We start from the raw sequence: 14098 nt of genomic DNA, 5'->3' as shown, positions 1-14098 counted from the left end.
GCAAACCACTTTATTCCATTGTTCATTTGAACCCTGTTCCATTCTTCCCCTGGTATAATTAGTCCATGGAGCCGACACCAAATTGCGGATAAGTGCCAAGTGGTACGTCACAGACAGTCCTTGTCCGTCATACAGTGAAGCGTGGCGCAGTGGACGACTGGATGCATGTGCCCTGTGTACTGGACACCTGTACGAAGCAAGGCAACAGCAGGCAACATTGGGCGGTGCTCCCGCTTACACACATCTTCATCCTCTTGACGAATATGTCAGCCGTGAATCAGTGCCTTAACGTAACCAGACTAGTACTCATCCCACTTGATGCGACCGGGTTAACCATACGGGAATACGATCGAATGCGGCATCCTTGTGACGACGATGTGGATCAAGGCTGTAATCAGCCTTCAAAGGGGTGAAGGCTTGGCACCTGCAAGTTACGGTGCCCGACCTCTATATTGACGTTGGCATTACGTATTCCTTAGAGATGCCGTATTGTGTTCAACGCCGTGGTTTACGGTACTTTGCTATGTGGACGTCAAGCCGATGTCTTTCGATTGCACGTCAGGGCGGTACGCGTCCATTTCCAGATCTTACCTGCGGTGACACGCGGATTATATGTTGTGGATATTTCTCTGTTGATCCCATTGTATTGTTCTAAGAACTTTTGTTCGAAATATGATTTGGATTGTTGATGCAACCAGGAAAAGGTTGTGTTGCGACACCTAATAATATGGATACCATAGATTGTAGAGCAAGTCCACGGAGTTAGTCGGCGACTTCGGGAGTTTGCAGAACCTTGTTCGTCTCGAACAGTCTCATACAAGGTTAAGTCCTGGCCTTTTTTTCTGGGTTGATTGTATGGTGATAGAAATAAATCAGAATTGTAATTATTGTTCTTTACCACAGAGATCTGGTGGAGAGAGTCTTGCCAGACCTTGCAAGTGCAAGTCCCCTTGTTTGCTGTTATTGTGAAAGCGTATCTAACATTTTTGACAGCGCAGCATCGTTCGTCATGTGCACTTCACCACAATGGCCAGAGAGGCATACTTAACCATCACCTTTGCATTATGCTGCACGTAAAACTCAACCTCCAAAGGGCACGCCTGTCTCACACACACACAACGCGAGTCAAGGTTCTTCATGCTAAGGTCACTCCGACCAACGCCGCGTTTACGAAGGCGGTGTGTTCCTTCGATACATAAACGACTGTTGCATCTTTAAGCAGCCAACCCTACTCAGGGTGCGGCTGGTCCTCGCATTTATGCCCACCCTACCTTGACCTTAGGTCACGTGCTTTGAGCTGACCAATGGGAAGGCTGGACAGACGGCGGCCGATCCCGCCCACGGTGGTGTATCTAACGTAGGGTATCCGGGTTCACATTTGCGTGCCGTCCTTGACCCCTTCCATGTATAGTAAAGCTCACATTGGTAGACCTCCCTCTGTGATCCAGTTTAGGAGCATCTCAGAGCAATGGGAGATTCCCCACTGGGACGCTGATGGGTAGAGTGGGTGAAGTGCGTGTAATTTAGACAGATCTCTGATGAGTTCGGGTGCGTCGTTGAAGTTACTGACCGTTAGGGTTTTGTCCAGATTGAGTTTCTTCTGTGTGGGTGTTCGAGGCAGGAATCTTCTTATTCTGTAGCGGCAAGGAAATGGAGTATTTACCCGTCTTCTCAGACTGGTCACTTGAGGGCAAGCAGAGGTTTCAACGAAACACGTGTGTGGTGACGTGCGCAAATGGAAAGCTTGCGTAATGTGTCCTTCGTTGGCTATTTGGTTGGTGTTTAAAGAAAAACACGGAGATGTTGGCCCAACTCTACAGTGAGCCGGCTGCTCCAGCGCGCGAGGTCTCGCTACCAAGGATTCTAAAAGGATGTTTGTTCCATAAAAGTCCTAAGGAAGGAGATCACGGAGTGTGAAACATGTCGATATGCTGGTCTCGCCAGGCACCAGGCACCTCCTTGAGGTCAAGAGGGTCGTTGTCGCGTCTGACTAAGGCATTCTGAAGAACTATGTCCTGCTTTTTGCTGGCATCATTCACTCTTTCCTTTGTTGAAGACACCTATAGTTCTGCGAGTTGCGCTGCATCCTAGAGGAAGGTATTTCTGTATCTAATTTCTACTTGCCTGAAAACGTTATCCGCGTTCCTAATTGCCGGGAAAAGCTACCAGACTCTGTACCTGCAGAGAATGACATTGGATTTCGATCCTTATTGCGGAAGGGCTCATTATTTCATTCCCCACATCACCACCAGCAATGGGGTAGAGTATCGCCCCTGGCGTTGAAACGTCCCATTCATAATCTCAAAATAAATTTGTTTTTGCACGGAATGATTTGTTGTATTGGACACGGCTATCATCCCCATATCTATGTTTGAAAGTGCTAAAAGGTCGCCATGCCAGTACTGGACAGCTGTTTCGGCCTTATTGGGCCATCGTCAGCAGTACGCTGAGGTACTGCTGACGATGGTCCAATCAGGTCGAAACAGCTGTCCAGTACTGGCATGGCGACCTTTTAGCACTTTCAAACATGTGCTATACGTGCAGCCCAAGAGCTCCGGCTACTTTTTTTTTTCCTTCCTCAAATCTATGTCTTCTAAGGGCACACCTTTGTAAACCTGGATATCGCTGCGGGTACAGCTGGATTTCCTTTTCATTCAGTATACTTCGATATATCTATTCTAGTTTGTCGGTCAAGACTATTTTTTTTTTTTTGCAAACTGTGTCTGATTATTCGCGCAACAAAACCGCGTACTTGAGGAAACTGCAACGCGCTCGTGATATTTCCACTAGTCGCCCAATTTCCCTGACCTCACGTATAACGGTCGAAGTTCACGACGAAGGCTTATGAGTACATGGCTTCGCGGCCACATACGATGGGTGTGATGTGCAACAGCCCTTGTGTTGACCTCCTAAGGTCAAACATATGCGAAAGAACAGACGCCTTCTAACGTCAGATCTCGCGATATCAGAAGGTATGACCACTAGGTGGAACAGATTAAGCGCGATACAGAAATCAGGAACTTGACCTCGATGTGGTTTACGCCTGTACAGGTTGGATTTTTGCGGACTGCGCCTTTTCCTCATTGTTTATAAAGAGGGATAAGCAAGGAGCCCTACAGGAAGGGTTTAGCACGCAACAGGAAAGAGCTGTAGAAAGTGATGAAACGAAAGCACGAGGGGACCCGTCTGAAATAGGCTTGAACAGCAACCGCATTCACGAGTGAACGCCCAATGTTGTGCGTCACGCATTGATTTCCGTTACTTTAAGTGACTCACGCATCGACTTTTACGCATCGACGTAGCGGAAAATGGAATATAGGGACGAAAGCAACCGACATTCAGATAAAGAAAAAAAAAAAGCGTGTCTGCAGCTGGTCTCTCCAAGCGCAACGGACGCAGGTCACGAAGCTAGGGACAACAGTCCCACTAGCGCGCGCGCACGTGCTTGTTTCCGCCGGAAAGTTGTCCAGCTAAAAAGCTATAATTTTTTTTTTTTGCTTTTTAACGAATTTTCGTCGTTCACGGTGGGTCAGCTTTCATCGCGACGAAGTTGCACATGGAAAAAAGCAAAAAAAGCACGCGAGGCAGTTCAGCATCGCCAGCTGTCGTCTGTGATTGCGTTGAAAGTGGAACAGATGGGCACGCACAAGGCTCAGTATTACGGTAGCTTATAACGGCAAATCATTGCAGGTGGCGCTGCGAGAATGCGTGACGATGTATTTACAACTTTTCCGCGGCGATGGGCAGATTGTGGAAGAACATTGTTGTTTTCGGATTGTTTTTTGTTGTTGTATAGAAGTGTGTTTTGTTTTTGCTTTGCAGACAGGAAGGTAGGAACCGCTTGAGTGGTTTACACCTAACGCAAAAACTGTGGCTTCTTACAGAAGTGTACGTACACGTATAAGCAGCATGTTCGCACAGAAATACATGAAGCTCCAAAAGCGTCGTGGGCAAGGTACATTACAGTTCGTATGGGTTTACATGACATCGTTTAGGATAAAATTTCATTTGCCTTCCATAGTTGTTTTAGAGAGGCACAAGTTAGTCAATTCTAGCTATTCAAGTATACACGTGGTTACGCGCAAAGGTTTTGTATTCGCTCAAATTAAGTCATTAATGAATGATGTCTTGCGCCACGTGTAGGACTAATTACGCATTGTGTTCGTTCCAAATAATTGCTCTTATTATGCCCAAGCCATTTCTTTGTTGGGTCGCCAATGTAAGCGTAAGCTGCTCAGAGATTATCAATTAAGCTTCGACGAGTGTAACTTGTGCGTAAGTCAACAGCGAACGAGGGCATGGTTCTTGCAAAGTGTTCAGCCTAGACTTTGACTACCACACATGGAGCTTCCAAGCTTCCTACGGCCAATGGAATTCAGATAGTCCACAAAAAGAAACCATGTGCGCTTGCACCAGGAGTCGAACCTGAACCCTCCTGGATATCGCGACGATGATGCTGCTGGAATATTAGCGTTCTCGTGCGGAGGTCTTGGAATGTTCCAGTCATGGGTAACCGCACATGTTGACCTTTTCGCGAATTTCTCTGTTTTTAAGTCGTTCACTAGAAACAATAGATAAAAATATAGATAGATAAAGAGGAACACTGCCAAAGTATTCCGCTATAGAACTCTGTCGCATTCGTACAATGAGCTCTAGTGCTTTGACGAAAACAGCCTACCGGTTAATTTGACGCGTCGTTGGCTTGGCCAATTGTAACTGTTCTCCTTCTGAAACGTAGCAATTCCGTCTCGATGAGTGACACTTGGCTTCACTGTTGCTCACATTACTCCCATTTCTCAACCCTCATTTGTTGACATCCGTTCAGCTTGTTTACCGTAGATCTCGTTTGGATCATCCCCAGACAATGGCTGATGACCTCTATGGTTCGCCTGATGTCTTCGTCCTCCCTCGTTAAGTATATGTACACAGGTGGTTGAACAATCATGCTTACGGAGCTTAATCATGAAGCAAAGGACATGCCATTGTACATTTCGCAAAACTGAAACAGTTAAAGACCTATAGACGAAGGGGATATAGAGTGTTATCGTATAGCTCCCGGTCGATTCTTTCGATCGTGTCACTTGCGGGGTCATCGTTTCTGTTCTTGCACGCGGGACTCAGGCTGAGACGAGACATTTCCCTAGCTACAGTCCCTTTCACGCGTTCTCTAAAAGACACTCGCACGTGCTGCCAAGGGTCAAGAACCACACAAGAATTCCTCGCCCTGCTGCCCACACGTTGTTACACATTCTGCGCACACAGAAGTTCTTTGCGGGGCGGCTTGGTTAGCCAATCTTTCGGAGCTTCCCTTTATGCTCCAATGCGCATCCGTGCTAGTGGAATACTTTAGACGTTCTTTTTTTTTAAGCGTTTCACACAATCCCTGCTTTTCTGCGCGTATTGTCCTGCCTCGAGTGCGATCTTAACAGCTGAGACGTGTTTTTGCGTAAGCCTCGTTCTAGTGTTTTACGACTGAACGGTTTGTTAAACGGGGGCAGTCGTTCATTAAGTGCTTAGTTTCGGAACAGTGCCCTTGAAGAGCTTCATCCTGTTTCCTGCTTTTTTTTTATCGCAAGTACCAGCTTATATTCGCGAACTACGGGGGCAAACAAAATCGGTCCGTTTCACTTATTGGTTGTTACTGATGCTTTTAAGACAGTATATGTTCCAAGCGTGCCCGTGGGCTTGTGTGTTTGGATGAATGATACCACAAATGCGCACAAAAAGTATTAAAGAAATAAAAAAAATAGAGGAAAAACTCGGACACGTAATGCTCTGACCGTGATGGTAGTGCCACTTTATTGTTCCTATATGCCTGGTTATTTGTAAGTGACACATCATCCGAGACTGGCGTGCAGACTTCACGATATCCGCTATCCATTGGACGCTGCGGCTATCTGAATATTTTAACATAACAGCGCGCCATAAACAGCAATTTTCTACATTTTCGCTACAGCGAACGCGTCACACCCACACTGCACTGTACACACGAACTAATAATTCTTTCACAAGGGCCGCGCTGGAGTACATCGCTGAATCGCTTTCTTTATGTTCACCCTCCCTCAGCCAATCGATCACATCACACTAAACGCGGCCGTTGTCGACTTTCCGTCTGGCAACCATCATCGCGAAGTCCGTCGCGTTTCTGTTGCCATGAGCAACCGGCATCGAACCATTTCCTCTCCTATCGAGGTTTCTGCGTATACCTTTTGTGTTGAGATTCGGGCTATTAGCGTTACGCTATATCGACTCTCCATTCGGCAGCCGCCACAGGTGGCACTCCAAGCGCGCGTTTCCCTATAAATCGTTGGCGACACGCGCGCCCCCTTTTGCGAATTTGTTCGCTTTAGCGTTTGGCATGGTGGTGCTGGTGTCCGCTCGAGCGATACAGGAAGGAGTGATCGATTTGCGAATAAATACGAGCGCTCGCCTTTACTCTGTGCAGCGTATATAAATAGTGGGAAGGACTTCGAACAAAGGGGGGACCCGCGCGTGTAGCAAACGCCATTTTTCTGCGTGCCTGCTTATCGACTCGAATTTGCAATGCGCATTTGTTAGCGTCCGATGCCTCTGCATTCGTCGAATGAAGGGGAATGCTACTTGGAAATGAAGTGTTTCACGGAGTATACGAGTATTTCCGAGCAGTATAGAAATATAGAATTCGTTTTGAGGATGGGAATGCTCTGAAAAGCCATACTTCGGAGCAGGTTGCGTACGTGGATGTGGCTAAAGATATAAAACGATAAGCACCGCTAGTTTGGTAGTCAGGGTCTAACTTTTTTGGGTTAAACCCGATTCCCCTCGATTATTCCCTCCCGCCGCAGTACAGGACCAGTTCGGGTTAAGCCCGATTTCTCCCCGAATTCCAATCACGTATCAGATTTATCACGTGCGCTATTTACTAGCAGCTTATACGAATGTGTGTTGTAGATATTATTCGAGTGCAACAATATGTATGCGAGGCACATCTGATGTTACAACATGTGGTGCTATAGACCCTAGAAACCGCGAGGTATGTATATTCGACCAATATATGCACTTTAAACGCGGGCGGTTAGTTCGCCAGAAAGCACAATATAATAACCCAATAACACCAGAGTAGCACCAGATTTCACCCCAAATTACAGATTCAAAAATAGTACCCGATTTTTCCCTCCCGAATTCGGTAAAGGCATTTAACCCGAAAAAGCCACACACCCTATATAAAGCTAATGAGATACAAAGTAAAGGCGACGATGGATGTGTGGAAAAGTTGATGAAAAACATTTCAAATGTTGAAACGATCACTGCTGTGTACGAACTCCGGTTTGATCCGGAGATACAACACACTCTTAAAACACACATAGCTTCACCACATAGCACGCTGAAGGCCATCCATTGTATACAGAGTGATACCTCTATCACTCTTGATTTGTGCAAAGTGCGGGGCGTACGCCTTTTTGTGACAATTAACATTTCTGCATAAATGTCACAAAAAGGCGTACGCCTTCCGTTTTCAACGAATCAGGGGAGAGAACGATATCACTCGAAATGATGGTTGGCTAGGAGTGTGCTATGTGGTGAAGTTTATTTGTAAGAATGCAGGATTACTCGGGATATATTACGGATTCTAGTCCTCTAGATTGCCCCGGTTGATAGTCCTCTACTCCCCAATTTATTCCCTCGACAAATAGTCCTATACGTCGCACAGAGTTCCGCGCATTCCATTGCGGTACGCGAAGGAATAATGACTGTGCCAATGCATCGAGTGCCCACAAGAACTAAAATTAAACTACCGCGCTTCCTTTTTCATTAGCGTGCACGCTGACAGATTCGAGAAGAGAGTTGGAGAGAAGTTGGCAACGAAGAAAGGACATTCACATATTGAATGCCAAGTACAGCGTCACAGTTTGTCCCAACACGTGACAATGCAAAAAAACAACAAATTATGTAACCTCCACACGTATACACGTAGTTTGCGGGACCCTTGGCTATTACGAAATCGGAAAATAACCCCACCTATTTTTAACCCACGTGCGCGCAGAAATCGTAAATCCTAATCGCTTCCTCCCGCCGTCGTGCGCAGTGACGTAATCGGAGCGGAGTTCGAATTTCCCCAATCAATTTCGTAATTGAAACGTAGCAGGGAACTCCGAGGTCTGTGTACGGCCCTAATGGTCCTTCCCGCGATGGGGTAGCGGCCCGCGGAGCCCTATCGTGTAAAGTTTGAAGCTAATATTGCATAAGTGGCCTCGGGGGGGAGTCCTTAAAATAATGAAGTCCTTCTCCTCCGACCATTTATGACTCACCGCGCGCTGGTTATGTTGAACCCCGTTTTCCCAAGGAACGACTAACAAGGCACCGTCGTCATCATCATCATAAATGAGCCTTACTCGTATCTCTTTTGTAGTGTATACGTAGAATGTCATAAATCCTAATTAGCTTTTGAAACACGAGTTCTTGTTGTTCGGTAGGAGGTTCGTGGTGTCAAGTTGTGGCGGTGCTTTATCTTCGTTATCAGCACTTTAAGCGATATGTTACACACCCCAAGCTCCCCCCCCCCAAAAAAAAAAGAAAAAGAAAAAAGAAAAAGAAGAAGGCCTTTTTTTGTAACACTTATGCTGTTCATAATTGTCACCAAAAAGGAGTACGCCTCCCGTTTTCAACAGATCAGGGCAGATAACGATAGCGGAGATGATGGTTGGCTAAGAGCGTGCTATGCGGTGAAGTTTATTTCTAAGAGTGTACACTCTTAAAAATGAACTTCACCGCATAGCACGCTCCTAGCCAGCCATCATCTCCAATGATATCGTTATCTGCCCCGATCTGTTGAAAACGGGAGGCGTACGCCATTTTTGTGACACTTATGCTGTTCATAATTGTCACAAAAAAAAGGCGTAAAGGCGTCCCGTTTTCAACAAATCAGAGAAGATAACGATATCATTCGAGATGATGGTTGGCTAGGAGCGTGCTATGCGGTGAAGTTCATTTATAATAGTGTAAATGTACGGAAGTTTGTGCAAACCTTAGAAACTTTTTGCAGCAGCTGGGAAGTAAATTTCAGGGACAGGGACTAAAATGACAAATAGTTAGTCCAAGTGACCAGAAGCTGCAGTTACTTTATTTTTTTCTGTTTAAATTCCTCGGTTGGGTTGGTCAAATTAGGGTTGGCAGCACGTTACAGCCTCTGCGAAAGGTGGCGCATTAAAGTTCATTTATGATGCTCGTAAACAAGTACTGCTGAAAAATGGTAATGTAATTAGTCATTGGAAGGAAAACCGAGCTTGATAACGATGCGCTATTTGTATAAATCGAAGGTCACTTCGAATAAAGCCAACTTCGATCTGTAAAAATCGAAGGTTAACTTCCCAGTACAATCGTATACCGTAATTATCAGAAAGGGGCATCTGGTTTCCAGAGTTCGCGACTGGAAAACACATTTCAGTTTTTCCTGTCAGTATAGTTAAGGCTCTTAAAAACTTCCTCCTTTTCTGGAGAGGATAAGACGTCTCGAACGTGTTTCGGAGATCCACAAAGCCCGTTGTCTGTTAAAAGATTATCATACAGGAAAAACAAAGGCATTCTAAAGTAATATATATGTCCTTGTATAGAGAGGCTTCGTATTAAAGTATGAGGTAGACTGTATATAGCGACAAACGGATGCTGGAAGAAGGTAAATTAAACGCCCTTCAATGCACTATAATCTGGCGTGCACAAGAAAACGAGGTCTTACATTTATACGCTACATAAAATGCAAACCGTGACCGTCACTTCAGCTAAAGGCCTGACCACTTTGAGGTTGATTCAAGTTGTGACAAACTGACTGCCACACACACACACACACGGACCCAGCTGTCAACTTAGCACACTGCTTGTATATGGTACACGTATAGGAACCAAGTTGAATGGAATGTGTGTACATGGACCTGCTCGTCCACTTTGCAATATAAAGGCTACTTCTCGCGAGGTGGCAAATTGGACGAGAAATCCGTGAAGATTCGAGACTTACGGTTGCGATGCTTGATTAATCGCGGTACCTGTTGGTAGCTTTTTTTTTAGATATATATATGTCAGCAAAGGTCACAATGAATCTTTCTTTTCTGATGGTGGCATTATACGACGGAGAATAAATGTGGGGCGATCTCTATCAAGCCGTCCACGTGTGTTTGTCACGAAGATTTCACGAAGATTTGTAGCGATTTTATGCAATATTTGGTATGCGTGAGCGGCTTTGCCCCTTTCGGATTGCTGGAGACTCGCGCGCGTCTAGGGTGGCATGACATCCGATTGGTGTTGGTTCGCTTGCGTTGTATGCGGGAAAATATATATTCGGGCAAAGGTTGGTTATTCATGGATCTCTGTATGGTATATGGTGTGAAAGAATAGGAGCACGATGAACGAATCGCGACAGAAGACAAACTGTGTGGCTAAGGATGTTTTTTTTTTCTTTCAGATATTCCTTTTAGATAAACTCGAGGGAAGGATTGAAAGTCAGGAAGTTGGATGGTGTGTTAGAGTTGAATGCAGGCTAACAAGGTCGATTTCCTTGAACGACAACAACAACAACAACAGACAAATTAATGATGATGAATGAGTGATGCATCGGACTCACTCCGCACTTTCAATGCAGTGCCACATGAATCGCTAAATCAATATATAAGAATAATAATTAAAAAAAAGGGTTATAGAATACATCACACCAGTCAGAACCGTGAAAGCAAAGTTGAGCAGCGAGTTCCGAAACTGCATGTATTTAAAAGCCCTCGCAGTTTTCTGCAGCCAAACTGAAGCATGTGTGTGTGGTACAAGGAGGATGACAATCACTACTTACCCATCTTGGCCCGTAGGGTTGTTGTACTTGGCTGCGAGCGATCGCATGAAGTCCGAGTAGTTCCTGGTCATCATTTCCATCTGTTTGAGCGCCGGTGCTGCCAGCGTTGCCGCGCTGACGCCCGGAGGGAAGGGATGTCCAGGAGGCACGAGACCTGGCCGCAGTCCAAGCACGAACCCAAGCCCCGGCGGAAACACACGGGCCGGGGACGGCGACGACTGCGGCGACGCTGCGTCCGACTCTGGTGACAGCCTTTCCACCTTGATGTCCCCCGTCAGCAACGCTGTACCGTTGCTCGGAGCCGCCGCTGACGACGGCGTCGACCGTTTACGCCGGCTCACCGTCGTGCCGGCGACGCCGTTACTCGTAGTTGCAGGTTTGTCTGTTGAGATGTTAGCCATGCACTCGTATCACAATCCACACTTGTCAATCTGGCGTCACACATTGATAATCTCATTCAACATCAACCAAAGCGTAAGCACGATAGCACGACCTCCGCTCACTCGAAGAAGAAACGAAGCAGACGGATAACTGAAGCACAAACCACGTCTGCGCAGAGGAGAAGCAGACGACGCGAAGGCGCTGCGGTCGCGGAGCATGCGCAGTGGACAGGTTCGTTGTTTTCAATCGCCGGGGGAGGAGTTTCGGTTTTGGATTCGCTTCCTTGAACGGAGCTTTGTTGTTTCATGATTGCGTACGCGCGTAGGGGTGTGGTTTTTACCTGGATGTTCGCGGGGAGGTGGCATAGAGGAGGGGGGAAAGGTGAGGAAGAGCTTTTGGGCGAGGCGGCTGCAAATGAATCGATAAATAAAAAAAGTAAAAACGCAGCCTGAGAAGGGAGCTGTTTTAGTTTTGAAGTAATAGGAGAGCAGAACGATCGACTGCACTACGGAAGCGGAGACGGCTGGACTTTGTCGGACGCGTTTATCGTGACTGATCGATTCGGATCGATTCATTGGCTACTGTGTTTTAGTTTCTTTCATTCGCCCTGCAAGGGTGTGGTGTCAGTAGCAAGACTTAGAATAGTCAGAGCACAGTTAGCCTTTGGTGAAAGAAGAAAAAAAAAAACGAGAAAAAAAAAACGTGCCTGTGCACCCCCCACCCTCCCTCTTCAAATCATGCGAGCTATCTCTCATTCGATAGTCACTTTTGAGGCGATCGAGCTGATTCTACGCAGGATGAAGACAATACATGTTTCGCATCTTTCAGCTGTCTGGATTGTAAAGGACACATGTTGTGTTGCTTTTCGTATACATTTATTTATTTGTGATCACTTATGTGTCGCAACAGAAAAGTTAATAGCTGTGCAGTAAACTACATAATGCGAGAAATTGGCTGCATCTTCTTTTTCTCTTTTTGTCAAACGTGTTTAAATGAGCTTTACAGGGCCGTCACGTGGCCATATCACGTGACCGCGTCACGTGATGGTTGGTGCTATAGCTATCGGTTTAAAATTAATAATAATATAGAACGAATAAAAATTGCGCCATGCGAAGTAAATAAACCCTTACAAACAGGTATTATAAACTGCTATAAACTAAGAAGCACACACAAAGACACATGGGCTTTGACATCACAGCACACATAGATGAGTTCTAGCGCAAGACGTTAACCATATGCTGTACATGAACTTCAGAGAGACAGGCTTATACGGCTCTGGCCGTCAGAGACAATACAACACACAGAGTGCTTCCGAATGATCCACGCTTTTTCAGGAAGTCTCACGCAGCCATGAATGAACGCAAGGTCATCCTTCCTTATGTCATTCCATCACTTTTCCGACACAATGTCACCACGCTTTTCCTGTTTTCACTCATTACCAAGAATATAATCGCCGGAACCGCTTCACTTCCCCTTTAAACCCGATGCACGCCCCCAATTTACCCCCACATCCTCTGGAAACAAAAATATTCCCAAGAAACATCACTGCCTTATTCTTGCTAAAGAACAATAAAAATAAAAATGGCCCTTTAAAATCCTCCTCCCTTCGCTGCTCAGTCACACCGGAACGGCATCACGTGACCATGCTCGGCAGCACGCGACCTTCTCTGATAAAACTCGGACATAATTACGGTCACTACGACATTGACTTTCACTCGTGTACGCACGAAAACTATTCCATTGTCTGCGGAGGCGTAGATAGTCGGAATGAGCGGATGTGACGTCACGCACTGCGCCCCCTGGTGTCCCCGGAAGCGGCGGGCAGAGCAACATGGCGGAGCGCGTCATTTCTGTGCGCAAGCGTACGGAACGGCGTTTATTATTGTTCGCCACGATAATGTTGCGTGCCTGTGAGGGCGGTGAGGGTGGCGGGGAGCAAGAAAAAAGGGAAAATCGGGGGAGAAAATTTGGATTTTCCGGCGGATGTCGTCTGCTCAGTTTATATGTACGTATATATTAGAAGCAGAAGTGGCGTCATGCCTGGCTGCTCGTGCGTGTGTACGACCGAAGGTTCTGGAAAGGAGGAAGAAGCTTGTGTCCCTTAATGTAGTGTATGTGTGGGGGAGTCGTGGGAAGGGTCTAAAGGTATAGTATACCTCAGTTGAGAGTTCTGAAAAGATGTTTTTATTGTTATTTTTTTTATTCCTCTCGTTCCACTCGCTTGTTATGAGAGGATGAAGATTTTTTTTGTGTGTTTTTTATTGTTACGTAATGGGATCGCGGGTGCTTGAACTTCGTCGACGGAAATGGGGGTTGGGTGCTAAGTGTGCAGGAAAAACTTTTTCCCGTCATTTCTTCATCCGAAGCAGTGGAGAAGTAAAGGCCCCCATTTTTTGGTTAATGACGTGAGTTAGACGCCCAGTTTATCATCTGTTTGGTGTTGTTGCACACAGCACGAAATACGGAAAATAGAACATGGAAGTGAATCTCAGCCATACGTGTACCAATTTATCATTATGTAGCACTATACAGTTTATATAAATACGCTCTCAAAACAGAGCTTCGCCGCATAGCACGCTCCTAAACCATCACCGAATGAGAACGTTCGCTCCCTTGATTTGATGAAAACGGGGGGCGTACGCTATCTTTGTATATCAATTATGAACTGCATAATACCACAAAAATGGCGTACGCCCCCGGTTTTCAGCAAATCAGGGGAAGAACGATGTCACTCAGGATGACGGTTGGTTAAGAGCGTGCTATGTGGTGAAGTTCATTTTTAAGAGTGTAGCATAAACCGTTGTTAACATACAATTACGAATGCATGTACCGTTCATTCACAGTTTGTTATACCTAATGTGCAATAATTTGCAGCCCCTAAAAGAAAAAAGACAAACAAAAAATTGA

General features: G+C 45.9%; 1 protein-coding gene across 2 annotated transcripts in view; it reads right to left on the bottom strand.

Annotated features, from left to right (window-relative positions):
- Positions 1-14098, bottom strand: part of LOC135369817 (polyhomeotic-proximal chromatin protein-like) — a 231890-nt gene that overhangs the window by 30434 nt on the left and 187358 nt on the right. For both annotated transcript variants that reach the window (XM_064603359.1, XM_064603360.1), the window contains exon 5: positions 10811-11192. In XM_064603359.1, coding sequence (XP_064459429.1) covers positions 10811-11192 — 382 coding nt within the window. The remainder of the gene's footprint in view (positions 1-10810; positions 11193-14098) is intronic.

This window comes from Ornithodoros turicata, chromosome 10 (assembly GCF_037126465.1).
Source record: "Ornithodoros turicata isolate Travis chromosome 10, ASM3712646v1, whole genome shotgun sequence".
Lineage (NCBI taxonomy): Eukaryota > Metazoa > Arthropoda > Arachnida > Ixodida > Argasidae > Ornithodoros > Ornithodoros turicata.
This window is presented reverse-complemented; position numbering and strand designations above follow the sequence as displayed.